This window comes from Aedes aegypti, chromosome 1 (assembly GCF_002204515.2).
Source record: "Aedes aegypti strain LVP_AGWG chromosome 1, AaegL5.0 Primary Assembly, whole genome shotgun sequence".
In the NCBI taxonomy this organism is placed as follows: domain Eukaryota; kingdom Metazoa; phylum Arthropoda; class Insecta; order Diptera; family Culicidae; genus Aedes; species Aedes aegypti.
Window position 1 is genome coordinate 91726253 of NC_035107.1, and position 14910 is coordinate 91741162.

Here is a 14910-nt window from a genome sequence, read left to right on the forward strand (position 1 = left end):
GCAGAATTCCCTCCTTAAGGAAGAAATTCCTAACGTATGCCTTTATGAAAATCTTGATAAAATTCGTATTCGATTCTCAGATTCTTACCTTATCCCAATATCCTTCCCGTAACAACTGTAGAGTTTCAGAGGTATATTCGATCTTTAGTAACAATGCACAGTTGGACCACTGTGCAGGTTTGAATGGAAAGATTAATTCAAAGCTTCAGAATGAAATTTTAGACAAAAACTGACTTCTACATAGTCCTTGGTTTGGGGGTATTCAAAGTTAAGGTGGTTAACATTCTCAGATAAAAACAGCTTTCTCATATTTAGAAATCAAACCAATAATTTGAAAGCAACTTTGTCAAAAAGGTGTTTTCTTGTAGCTCTTGAATTGATTGATTTAGAACTTTTTCAAATGTGGACATAGGGTGGTCAATGTGATACTGATTTTCTGTCCGTGGCGTTTTCAATGCCAATTTATCATAGTATCTGGTTTCTACTACCTGAAAAAAACCTGGAATTGTCGGGAAATATTATAAAACCTGGAATTCATAGGGAATTTTGATTGCAATCAGGGAAATTTCTTTGAGGCAGTAATTCTTGATAGAATATGTTCAAGACAAAGGATTTTCGTATTAAAACCAACCCCCAAAAACTTCGCTAACAAAACGCTCCTTGAACTGTTGAGGATCTTTTCGGGTATGAAATTTTATCGACTTCCCAAGATATGATTTTATGAATTCTATTTGATCAGTAATGGATTCACATAGCTTCATGCACGATTTTTAAAATTATTCGAGGTTTGAAAAACTGGAAAACTAATTTTGGGAAAGTAATTTGGAATTCAAACGATGAACTTAAAATGTCAAAACAATTATTTTCAGGGCTGGTAGTAGGTTTCTTTTTAGAGACTTGGTCTCTATTTTAATGCAAGTCTCTAAAACACAGGTTGTCAAATTTTTTCTATGCGCGACCCACCTAGCCGTCCAGTTTTTCACGACCCATCAAAGAAAAGTGATAAAAAATAGGTTTTAGATTTTTCCAATGCCATAGTTTTCAATTTTTCAAATACTGTCAATCAAGTTTTTAGCATTTGACACCAGTTTTCTATTCTCTTTCAAAACAAGCATAAATTAGAAAGGCCTGCTCATCTCTGAAAAGGGTCGGTTTGATTGTTTTCATAAAATTCAAACTTTTGATTTGAATAACTTGAAGGTTTTTCGGTAAATTTTGAACTTGTTTTACTGAGCTCTCAACAGCAGATTCAATGTAATCAGTAATCGATGTTTCCCGTTTCTCAGTAACATTTGACAGTAAATTTGCTTTAATCGGTTTTTCGTTTACTAAAGGATCTACAAAAGTAGCAATCGAGTGTACCGAGTTAATCCTGGTGTTGAAAATTACGAAAAAAAAATACCGAGTTAGTCTTTTTCGTAAGTAGATTAGTCTTTCATATGAAGATTAAAAAGAACTTTAAATAATTTTATGTATTGAATTTTATTCCTAAAGAAAAAGATAAAAACTCGATTGATTTCCCAAAGAATAAGACTTCTTTCACGAATGCTTTTTTTTATCAAAATGTTAAACAAATGGTAATAATAAATGACTGTAAGGAACGTGAACTTTGAAGGAAAAGCATATTGAAAAAGAGTACAAATTTTCCGCTATTCCTTTAGACACAAAAATAACTCTTCATTCTATACCACAAATATTTTTTTTTGAGATAGCATTTGATGAAGGGTGTGAAAAATACTGAATATACATATTTCTCGCGACTCCCCTGACAATGTCTCACGACCAGGGATTGAATCCTGAGAAAATTGAGAGAACCTCTCACGTATCGCTCTCTGTAACTATCATAACATGCTGCACATTATGAGAGACTGTTTATCGTATACTGCTACAACTTTGATCAGATTGGGGGGATAGTAGTGCATGATAAAACCCCTCTAAACATGCTCCAAGCCTGGGGACCCTATTGCTATTGGAAGTACGTGGATTGTTTATCGTGCCAGTAAAAAAAAAACACCTATCCCCAACGGTAAACAAGCGAGAAAAATGGATTTTATCATCGCTCTCCAATTGGGGCTCTCGCTCGCTGCTTCCATTTATCAGACTTGTTACACCTTGCGATACAATGACGATCGTGGACCGCAACAGATGGGATGTTTTTCTTTGCTTGCTTTGATCGTGCTTCATACTCAAATGAGAGCAAATTCTGCAACGCCTGCTCACGACCCTAAGATTTCTCAAGGAAAAGCTTCAGGAATCGTCCTATTGGTTTCTCCAGAGAAACCTTTCAGGGACTCCTACAGGGATCTCTCCAGAAATTCTTCTAGAGATTCCTCTACTACAAGAATTCTGTGCCAATCTTTGGATTTTCATACAAAGTACCCCAAAATCGTATAAATGGGTCGAAAATTGGTGCTTTTTCTCTTAATTCTCTGAGATACTCTTTCAGTGATTTTCCAAAAAATATCTTGAGAAATGTCTCCATAATTTGCTCCAGGAAATTCTTGAACACTTCAACGTTGCTATCTCCAGTAATTCGCTCAGGGATTTTTTTTTAAATTTACGAACACTTTATCAGGACTTCCTCTAGATATTTTCCACTTTCAACCGAATTGTTACTCTAGAGGAGATCTTCCAAAGATTGTTACAGATTTTTTTCCAAGAAAATCTGCCAATTAACAACTCCAGAGTTTTTGCATAAGAAAAATGTACCGGGATATTTTTTTAAGAAACCCGACAAGAATGTCTACGGCATTTCATCCAGATAGCTGTAGCAATAAACGCGCAGCTATTCACCAAGACCAAACTGAGGGTCGTGGGTTCGGATCCCACCGGTCGAGGATCTTTTCGGGTTGGAAATTTTCTCGACATCCCAGGGCATAGAGTATCTTCGTACCTGCCACACGATATACACATGCAAAAATGGTCAATTGGCATAGAAAGCTCTCAGTTAATAACTGTGGAAGTGCTAATAAGAACACTGAGCTGAGAAGCAGGCTTTATCCCAGTTGAGACGTAACGCCGGAAAGAAGAAGAAGAATTTCTCCAAAAAATCCTTTTCGAGAAAATCTATAAGGAACTTTTTGAAGAATTCCTCAAATTCGATCCTGTATTTCATCATTGAGTTTCTTTAGATTTAATTTTTGGGAATTTCATCGAAGAATTACAACTACAGTTCTGTCAAACATTTCTCACAAAAATTTCATGGAATCTACAAAAGTTCATTTGATGCTCCATACTAATTAACACTGCAGCATTTTTCCAGAGAATCCTCCTACATATTTTTAAGGGATTGTTTTTGGGTCCGATGTTTTCAAAGGAGTTCCTTCAGAAAACGCTGCAAGAAAATTTCTAGAGTTTTGATTGATTCAATTTTTTCAATCATCCTAACAATTTTACTATAAATTCTTCTAATAATTCCTCAAGCGTCTATAAGTTCCTTTAGCAACCCTTATTAATCATGGGGAACTTAAAATTTTACACAATTTTCATCAGAAGTTATTTGAAAATTTTCTTTAAAAATACCGTTTTGACTCATATTCCGAACACTTAAGGCCAACAGTGACTTCAAATGCATCTGATAGGCATAAATTAGCTGATATTTGTTGAAATTTAAATTTTTTCGCTAAGTCTAACTTTTAGTTGTTGGATGTGCCGATAAAATTGTTTATTTTAGCTTATTTAGTATTGTTTTTAGGTTAAGGTATGGAACATCATTTTGATTCAAATGCCGAACACTATGTTCATTCTGTCTCATATTCCGAACACCTTGATTCAAATTCCGAACAGCACTAATAAACCGTATTGAAATTAATAATTTCGCAAATAAATTTATCTGAGGTAGTTCTACTGGTCCCAAACTAGAGAATCATTACTACTCCAGAGGTATTAAATAGATTGGAAGACGTTAAAATTTAATTGCAATTGACTGTCATTTCCTTGTAATTTGATGACATATTTCAGCGAAACATTTCAACCTCATCGCCATACAAAAACAGAGTGTTCGGAATTTGAGACAAAACGGTTCCTCACGATTTTTTTTCAACATTTTCTCAAATTTCTGAAAAATTTCATTCACATTTCTATAGGAAAATACCATGACCCCACAGTTATGGATCAAATAGTGTGGAGTCCGACCTATAAAATTCAATAAAACGACATGGAAAATGTAAAATTGTAATTGAAAAGCACGAATTGAATCGTTTCAAATTGGAACTTCGGTAAGTTAACTGTTTAGAGTGTAATATTTACATAGGATTGCATAACAATTAAAAATTGTATCGGTTTCTGAAAACCATATTATGGATCAATTTTCATATTATGGATCAAATTGTGACATAATACGGATCAGTGCGCAAAATCAAGAGATTTTCAACTCAATGCATCTGTAATGCATGATTTGGCGAAAGTTAACAATGTGTCACATATTACTGCAAAAATAGCAGTGTTAGAGCTGGAAACAAGGGTAAAATGCCCTTTTTTGTGACACTGCATTGTATAGTAACTGTAGTAACACAGTAACTGAGACATGAACTGTTTTCGCTCCACACCAAGTTTGCCTTCATTTTTATCTGCTTAAAAATGAAATTTACAAGCCTTGATGTTTTATTAGTTCTACCCTTAGTGCTATTGTCTGAAAATGTCGAATCCAATGTTTAAAATGGCAGAAGTATACATTCTCCGGAAGTAATCCATAACCGTGGTAAACAATCATTTCCTGGTCCATATTATGGATCACTAGTTAGAAGTGCTAATATTCGGTATTTAGAATCAACGATCATGAAAAACTCTTGAAAAAATTTGAGAGATGAGCTGGGGAAATCAATGTAAACCACTATTATAGGAACAGATGTTAGCAAATACCACTGTTACTGGAACATTATCCATCCATATCCTATTATGGACCCTCCTGGAAATGCTAATTATAACCCCCTTGTGTGGTTTCATTTACAAAATCGTTCAAATCTCGAAAACTTATTCAAATAGTCTCAAGTCAGAAAAGTGAACAAACTTACTTTATAGATCCTACGTGTTTCACAGACGAAATTGCACACGTTCCGCTTTTACCCAACTAGATATTTCACTTTAAGAACGTTTAATTCCGGAATTACAAAACGGCGTAAGTAAGAATTTACTTTCACCGCTCCGTTGTATGGGGAGACAAAGTGACTTAACCTAGAATCAAATCAAAACACTACTTGAGCCGAATTTACACTGGTGCAAAAGGTCGAAAGTAACTAAATGAAATTGCTTATCATTTTGTTACATGTTTTGTGTGGGAAATAATAGAAACTACATTGTTTTTGAACGCGAGGTGCATTGTATGCAAAATTTGAGTGATGTACACGGCGAAAAAAATGTTAAAAATATGATTCATTTTAAAACAGTTTTAGAAGGCAGGCGTGACTCTTCTTAATTAATTTTCTCAAAATCGTTTGAAAGTTACTTACGTCGATTTGAAAAAGTAATCGAGAAATATCTGTATTTTGCACCTTAGACTAAACATTTTGCCTGAAACTGCTAATTAACAATGCAATCGAAGTTCCTCCGATGGATTTCCATAAGGTTGATTTGAGTGTAAATTTTATGTTTTTCTGTAGGAGGCCCATAATACGCAAAGGGTCAATAACCGGCATCAACTCCCTATCTCTGTTTGAGGCAAACAAAACATATTCTTCGACGGCATCCAAATGATAAAAATAGGTTTCTATATCAAATAAAAAATATAGTTTTTTTTTATCTTTGAAAAAATAGGGTGATCAAAGTATTGTGGACAGACTGTTACGCGTATATAATTTGGCCATTTACGGCAAAATGAAATGGAATTGGCCAAATTATTTACGCGTAACGCACTGTCCAAAATACATAAAACACCCTATGCACTGAAAACAACGAAGAAAAAACTTCAATAACTTTTAAACAAAAGTAGATATCACCAATCTTTTTGCATGAAAATTTGCGTAAGTTGGAGAAATGGAACGTTGTGAAACGAGACGCACAATCAAAACAATACAGCCAATGAGGCGACCAGAAACACGTTTTTTTAGATAACTATATGTCCAAATTAAAAATGAACCCCGATGGTTTACATGAGGTACCGTTCAAATTATCGGGGATGTACGGTATTCAAATATCTATATTCAACTAATCCTCTTTCCATCATATCTTGTGGTCTTTCTAAAATACTTCTACATTTTCTACAAAATATCATTACTCTCATTAATGTGAAGTGCATATGCCGGAGCCATAACGTGACCGTTCGTAAACCTTAAGTGCGCTGACTATCACCGTTAAATCTCGTAGCTGAAAACAATGCCAGATCGCCATTACTCATCACTTAAAAATTCGTTTGCGTTGCGTGTGACTAATCGACTTCAGTTTTTGGCACAGTCCTGCTTCTACCTACATCTCGTTTACTACAGGGTGATTAATCAACCATAGCCTACGTAGTGTCGTAGATTGAGGCGTCAGGTAGCACTTCGGACCAAACCTTATGGCCGACTGGGATACCAAAATCCATTTACCACAGACATTTGAATTTCAATTTTCGTTGCTAGTCAATATCATGCGTCCTGGTTCAAATCCTGGTCTATCCTACTCGAAGAGTTTAGAACATCTCCCCGTTTCTTTATCACACTATACGAAGTAACGCCTTGTATGGGTGATCCCCCTTTTGTCTGCACGATCGATGGCCGCTCGCTCGCGGGTCACCGAGTGTGTCACCCGTACGCGTTCGATCGCGTGCTTGGATGGCACGATCTTCGATCCTTCCCGATTCTGTTTTTATCTGCGATGCTGTCGTCGATCGATCGACCTACATTTCGCTGCTTCCGCGTTCGCAATCGCAAGTCGTTCCCCTGCATGCATGATGGGACAACTCTCGCGAAACTTTTTAAAACGACCTATCTAACATTGAGAGGCTCTCTCTTTGTTTACTTTCACTTTAATCAATAACTGAGCCACATTACCCTCTTCTCTTGCGTTTTTCATATAAAATGCTAGCCAAATCATTGTTACATGGGTCCCATTGAAAACTTACGCGAGAACTGTTTTGCTCAGAACAACAGAAGCTCTCAAGTATTGTCATCACACTCTGGGGAAGAAAAACAACGAGCACCCTGAGGGAAGGTTCAGCCAATGTTTGTTGCCCTCGCCTCGGACGTGTTTATTTCTCGACACCTCCGACGAGCGTGGCAAAACCAAAAAACGATCTAGCGTGCTTTGCCACATAGAGATCGACGCACGGTGGCCAAATCTCAAAAATCAAAGTAGGTTTCTCCATACGTTCACATTTTTATCGTCTTTTGTACTTCTATAGGTAGGAAAATTTTAAGTCACATAGGGTAACGGTCGTATTTTGGACCCTTTAAGGAAGTGATTTTAGTTTTTTGTCCCAAAAAAATAATCGTACAGCGTAACCATGTCGAAGAACATGCCAAAATGTACAGAAAAACTTCCTCTCTGAGATAAAACTGCCCATACGGTCATGTAGGACCCAAAAAACGTCGAAAATAATTGAATTGTGAAGCACTGTTTTTCATTATTTTGGACACACTAATACATTTTGGACCCCGGCATTTTCTATCCTTTGGCGACAAAATCCACGACACTGGTTGTATAATATACTTGCCCATAGTCTAATCAATCGTTTGACAGTGGAAAACCGAAAAAAATCTACGCTTTTAGTTCAGAAATTTGAAAAAAGTTTTTGTTTACATTTGGAAAATTTCTGACAGCTTCAATTTATGTGTGTAACGTTTCGTAACGGTTGCATGGATGAACCGATTAAATTAAATTAATTTTAGATAAAATAAACACATTTTCTATGTACAAACGTTCGATGCAAGTGCGGAATAGTCCTATCTTTCCAAATGGCATGCGAATTGAGTTGGTCTTTCGATTTAAACTGGGAAATTAGCAAGAAAATGGCCCAGGGGGTCCAAAATATATTGGTTACCCTATCTGATTAGGCATAAGTTAGAAAAATATGTCAAGCTTTGCTATTTAAGCAAAAATACTACAATATTTACCTATTAACTTAAGAGTTTGATGATTTGGCCGACATTTGCTCTAGATCGAACCACTGCGCGGCGGCGATCATCCGCTTTTTCCGCGGCCGTCCGGATGGCCGTCCTTCACGCATTCGAACCGGCTGGCTAACTAACTGACAGACTGCCTCGAGCTGTGCTCGGTCGGGTGGTTATTTATGTGTTATTTCATTTTCCGCTCGAAATTTTCTGTTTCCCTCCGGTCGGTGCCAGCCAAAACTCAAAACTATACAATGTCGTTTTCTCGAATTTCCCGTAACCTTAACGCCGGCGCGCGGCACGAGGGGATCATCTGAGATTGATGGTGATGATCTTTGATGAGATAGGGTAGTTTTTTTTGGTTGATTGCGGGTAACTCATTAATGTTTTTTTCTTGTTTCCTTTTTCTACAGGACACAAGTTGTGCGGAAGACGAAGAAAATGCTAAGGAGAACAAAAGGTAGGTTTCTTCGGATAATTACATTTTTGTGCAGGGAGGAAGCAGTTTCAATGCACACTTTTGGGCCGTCCTTGCATCAGTGGGTCATTTTCTAATTTACGAAGGAAAATTGTATCGTTTCGATCGCTGCAGCACAAAAATGCCACCTCATTGACTCAAGGATCGTGATCGGAACAGATGAAAAAGAAGCTACATTGCTCTCGAAAAACTCGGAAGTTCTTCTGGTAGTTCAAAGTCTTCGTGCCGCGATGTGCTTCGAAGAGAGATTGAAAGGTGGAAGCAAGACTAAAATGAACACCTGGACGTCATCGGTGCCAAAGCTGGCACAGAAATATCAGTACATCGGAACAGATAAACGTCAACGTTCAACCTCGGCCTTTGCGTAACAGTGCAATGCTGCGACTGCCCTATGTAGCACAAACTACGCAATCGCGTTTCGTCACTCTTTGACTACCATTTGTCTCGCGAAGTACTCCGTAGTAGATTCTCAGAATATTTTAGTAGATAGTTGTATTTAAATGTCTGTTCTTGCTTTAACTTGCTTGTAAATGTTGTTCGCTTATATTGTTTGATTAGTGACGTTTCATGTACATTTTTTATCATCATTTGCGCAACTCAGCCTGTTGATGAATACCAATGCACATAAACATAAACATAATGTCTCTATTCTTGATGGAAGGCCTCTAATATTTTTTATGAGGAAAATAACCATCATCGTTTTACAAATCTTCAAAACCAGTTTTTTGCTCAACATTGAAGCAATGGGTCGTATGAATAAAAATGTAGTAAAGTGAGTTTACTACATGATCGGTAGTAAACGCTAAATGTGGAACACGAGTGGAACATGTTTGTGTCATTTCTCTTTCTACACCTTTCGAACATACTACAAACAACGCGTTGCTATGAATAAAGGTAGCATTTACTACAAAGCTACTGGTAGTTAGCTTCAGAGCTTGCTACTCATGCATTGTGATTGTTGAAATGAATGGAATAATTAAAATTTGAGTATTGCGTTTCTTTTGAAAATTTTCCGTTCTGCGGTAGCCGCCAAGTTCTACCGCAGCTGTCAAAGTTCTACCGCAGACTTGAGAATGATTGTATCATTGAACGAAACCATCTAATCAAAGTATGCTAGTAGAGTCCACAGCTTTGAAAAACAGCCGAAAACAACAATCATCGGTATGGTTTCCAAGGTATCATAGCAGCTGATCGATGATGCTTTGTGAAAATCAGTAATGTGACAGCTGCGGTTCAACCGCAGAACGGAAAGTTATCTCTGAAATTGCAATAAATATCATGGGAATACGATGTCAGCTTTGATATTTCGAACGGTATTTTAAGATTTCTGTAGAAATTTTGATATTTCGAAAAGAATTTTGAGATTCCGGTAAAGATTTTTGATTTTATTTTTTGAGAGATCTGGTATTATTTCTGACGTTAAGGTGCAAGTAAAAATGAAGCAAATGTCAAAAATGAAAAAGCAGTTTTCGCCCTTGAAATCAACAAAACAGAAAAAATAAAAACACACGGTCGTTTTATTTTAAAAATAAAACAGCTGTGTGTTTTTATATTTTTCGATTTGTCGATTTCAACGGAGAAAACTGCTTTTTTACTTTTGACATTTGCTCCATTTTTACTTGGGCTTTAAGTCCCAACTGGGACAGAGCCTAACTCTCAGCTTAGTGTTCTTATGAGTACTTACTGAGAGCTTTCAATGTCAATTGACTATTTTGCATGTGAATATAGTGTGGCAGATACGAAGATACTCATTACGATAATTATGCTCAATCTGGCATTACGATAATTATGTCGTTTCTTAGGAATTCTCGGATGTCGGATGGATTTCAGCTAATTATAAAGTAATTCTTAATTTTATGTAAGAATTCTGACATCCCAGATTCTCTGATTTCCTTTGGAATTCTGGAATACCTATAGAAATTCTGGGTTTCCGATAGGCATTCTAGATTTGTTATAACAATTATGGGATTCTGTAAGCTATTCTGGGATTCTTTTGGGTAAATCCGGTATTTGATCTGGCTATTAATCTCTTGAAATTATTCGGGTATCTTTAAGACGGTATTTCTGTAAGAATCTCTGAGATTTCAGTGAGATTATTGCAAACTCTGATCCGAATCTTTGGAATTCTTGTAAACTTTAGATCCCATTGATTTCCAGTTCCGTTGGGATTTCAGAAAAAATCTACAATTATAGTATAAACCTTTGAGCGTCTGAATGTAAAAATGTAAAAGAAAATCCTTAATTCAACCACTATTGTGAGAATTTTTATTTCTAAGAAGCCCAGGGAAACTACCAGGAAACCTATCGAAATAACGAGAATACCACAGAAATACCAAGAATCCCATATCCATCAGCGTAGTTCGACATGCTGTTTTTTTTTTAATTCACAGAGGAAGCTCAAAATTCTACCGCTATTTCATCAAATTCTCAATACTGGAATCTTGAAAATGTTAGGAACTTTATAATGTCACAATTGCTGTTATCTCAAGATTCATTCATAGGATACAAATTTCTAGCTAAAATTCGAAAATTCTTAGGAAAATCCTTGTTGTCAAATCATTATAAAATTCACATGCACATAAAGGGAATACTGTAAAGTTACATAACCAACATGAATTTGTGTTCATGATCGATTACGCGATGCATAGCGGGAATGTAGTAATATTCATATTTTCACATAATTTGTCATGTGAATAAGTGACAAATTTGGCATATATGCATGATTTTATTGATTTCAAGAGTCACTCTGAATGGAATTTTCTTAACATGCAGCATTACTCTGTACTCTGAATAGAATTTTCTTAACGTGCAGCATCAGTCACTGCTCATGTTCGAAAGTAGTAGGTACTAAATGTTCGAAAGGGTTTTTATTCATACCAAAAGTGTAGTAAACTTTGTGGATTTTGTTTTTGAGTAGATGCTACATGTAGTAAAGTTCAACGCTTTTTATTCATACGGCCCAATGTTCTTGAAAATCTGAGAGTCGTGGGTTCGAATCCCACCGGTTGAGGATCTTTTCGGGTTGGAAATTTTCTCGATTTCCAGGGCATAAGAGTATCTTCGTACTTGCCATGCGATATACAAATGCGATATACAAATGGCAAAGAAAGCTCTCAGTTAATAACTGTGGAAGCGCTCATAAGAACAATAAGCTGAGAAAGTAGAAGAGAAGCTTTGTCCCAGTTGGGACGTAACGCCAGAAAGAAGAAGAAGAACATATAAAAAATCAAAATATAATTTTTTGAAAATTATTAAGGATTTTTTTCTTAGGCCCTTCTCAAAAGTAAGGCTAGAGTCAACATGGCGAACCGATGATGCAAAAAGGCATTTTTGGGCATAAAGAAAGCATGTGCAAAATTTCATCCAAATCAAAAAATATAAAAATGAAATTTGGGAAAAAAAAGTCGTCATTTTATGTGGAACCGCTTCATTTTCTTTGTATGCATTGACCGACCCTCACTCACTTCTTAGATTTCTATCCACTGACCGACAGCAGCTGTCGGCGCGCCTGATGGTCAACATCCTTCAAAAAGATAATTTCAATTTAAATTTATTAGAAAATTTCAAACGATTTGACACATAAAGCGACAATCTGTCCTCGTAAAAATGGCTTCGCGTGCAGAGGGAAAGTAAACAGGCGGAGCAACATTTATTACGAGGACACTCGATCGCCTAATGTATACAACGAGAGATGATACCTCTCCGCGGTCCCCAATGATCCACGACGGATCGTCCAAGATCAGGTTCAAGTCACCGACACCGCGTACCAAGTCATGTGTGCTATCGTCATTGAGTCGGGCTGTGTATATATATTTTTTTTGCTGTTGCGGCACATGCCAAGAAAGTTCACAGTTTATGCTTCTCGCGAAATTTATAACGGTGCTCTTTTGATGGCGGGGAGAGAAGCGGTTTAAAACGCAAAATCGCCTTAGACTAAACGACGGTGAAAGAAACAAGTGTCTAGGGGTCACGCGTCTATTACGACGTAACTCTTGAAGATTTATATTTTGAATCCATACGATTTTCTACAAATTTTAACGAAATTAGTGAATGACCCTCATTAGGATATCAAGTTTCAATGTCAGAGCCGCGATGGTTCAACCCGCCCACCATTATCTAGAGACTTGGTGGGATCCCCACTCCACCAAAGTCCATCAGCTAAAAACTAAGCGCCTAGTCATATCGGTTCAAACTAAGTCAGTCTGCGCGACGACAAACGCTCATCAAGTGTCGTTTTTGCCTTGAACCGCTGAAAAACAAACGACGACCCATCGGAAAAGCAACAGAAGTGAGTTCAAGTAATATGGGTAGATACCCGAAAAGTAAACACTTATTATTCATCGGATTTATGGGCGTCAGCAGTCACGGCAGCGTTTGTGCTTTCTTCTGATATCTAACGGTAGGTAGTTTATGTTATCAGAACGCACGTCGTATGTTGTTATCACTGTTATGCGATACGAAAGCGGCTTTGCGAAATCTTCCTTGTTCGATATCTGGTCAGAGTTGCCTAATATCAATCATATCAGCTGATGGCTGATGGTCTAAAACTATCAATATCACTTGCGAGCTATCAATATCACTTTGATTTGACAACCAACAGCAGTGATGCGACATCGCACTCTAGATCATAATCATACCAGAATGAGTGATCACGTGGTCATTATCCATGGTATTAATGTTTTTCAGTGACCAACACATTGTTTCAGTCTATCTGCAATACTGTCAAAAATATCGTACTGATAAATTGCCATTTTATCTGCTTAATTTAAAGCTAAACTTAACCCATCAGTGATGTCCATAGTCTATCGCCATCAATGCACTGGTGATGGAGTAGACAGCATGATGTTGATGTGATATGGTATGATCCGATTTGTATCGCAGTCGGCCTGTACAAATCAGCAAATTTTAAGCATTGATAGTGACAGCGAGCAACTCTGTATCTGGTTGCCAAGTACCACAGTAAAAAAAAAACAGACAAAATTTTGCAAAAAACAAGAATGCCAATTTCGACTACAGTACCCTTACAGTTACGGATAACCCACAAATATGGGAACTTCTCATCAAATAGATTTGAAATTACACGATAATCAATGAACTGTTAAGCTATGCAGCTTGCAATTAATTATTATACCTTTACACATTTCAAGCATAATTTTTCAAATCGGCGTATCTAACACTTGGAAAAAAATGCGATGCAATATATTGTAAAACATTTTAAATCCTGTTCAATTTGTTTTGCATTTTTCTTGAGAGTTTTAGAGGGTTGTTCTAAGACGAAAGTAAGTAACCAAGAGACTATTTAATTTAATATAAAAACGGTATGTTTTGGGTGGTCGGTTTATTCGGTAAAGTTGTTCACTTTACGCAAGTTTGCAGAACACATTAACCAACAACTCATTGTCTTTAAATTAATTTAAATAGTCTCTTGGTTACTTACTTTTGCCTTTGAAACTCTTTGGAAAATGAATGCAAAGTAATGAATTCGCTGAAGTCCAGACTTCAAGTTAACTCTCAAACCCCCAACGTCTGACTTTTCATTAAAAATGAAGTTTAAAAAATCATAACTTGGCCAATTATTAATCAATTTTGGATCTTTTGGTCTCAAACAAATCGCATACTCCTCAAGATTTATTGGGTTTCGGAAGAAATGGGATTGGCCACTTTGTTCCGTAGTTATTCCGGATTCAAATGGGGTATATTCGTTCCGGAAGTGATAGTTCCCTTAGATTTTTCAAGATTGGCGGTAAGAAAATTATTCATTGTGTACTTTCTATAAGTAAAAAGCTGCCAGAAAGTCGAATGACATTGGTTCTCATTGATTCTGGCCATTTCGGATACCTGGTCACCTGGCACCGGTTCCTGAATGTACCCAGAGAGGACATTTTCTGAAACTCAAAGAATACTACCGTGCGACGGCTCAAAATTCCTGATTTTTTATCCGGAACATTATAGATATAATGCCAAAGACCAATATGAGGTTCTGGCCACATCCGGATACCCCGGAATCGGTTCCGGTGGGGCCTCAGTGGGACACTTTTGTAATCTTACTCACTCATATCGTGCGACGGCTCAAAATTCCTGATTTTTTATCCGGAACATCATAGATATAATGCCAAAGACCAATATGAGGTTCTGGCCATATCCGGATACCCCAGTGCGATGGTTTTTCGATTTCAGAATGAACTACTCCATGGTTGACGATGGAAAAATCAACTTTATTCGTGTGCAGAATTGTTTTATTATTCTATCAATTGCGCATATCTTCATTTCGACCTTGATCTGCTAACATTTCCATATATGGCAAACTATCGGAGACGCGCATCAGAAAATTCCTATTGAAACATGATTATGTTTTCTTTTCAGTAATAGCCATACACTTCAAGCCCGTCGCCTATGCTTATCAAGCAT

General features: G+C 36.9%; 1 protein-coding gene across 2 annotated transcripts in view; it reads left to right on the forward strand.

Moving 5' to 3' along the window:
* Positions 1–14910, forward strand: part of LOC5577024 (protein phosphatase Slingshot) — a 92905-nt gene that overhangs the window by 36766 nt on the left and 41229 nt on the right. For both annotated transcript variants that reach the window (XM_021842420.1, XM_021842428.1), the window contains one exon: positions 8438–8484. In XM_021842420.1, coding sequence (XP_021698112.1) covers positions 8438–8484 — 47 coding nt within the window. The remainder of the gene's footprint in view (positions 1–8437; positions 8485–14910) is intronic.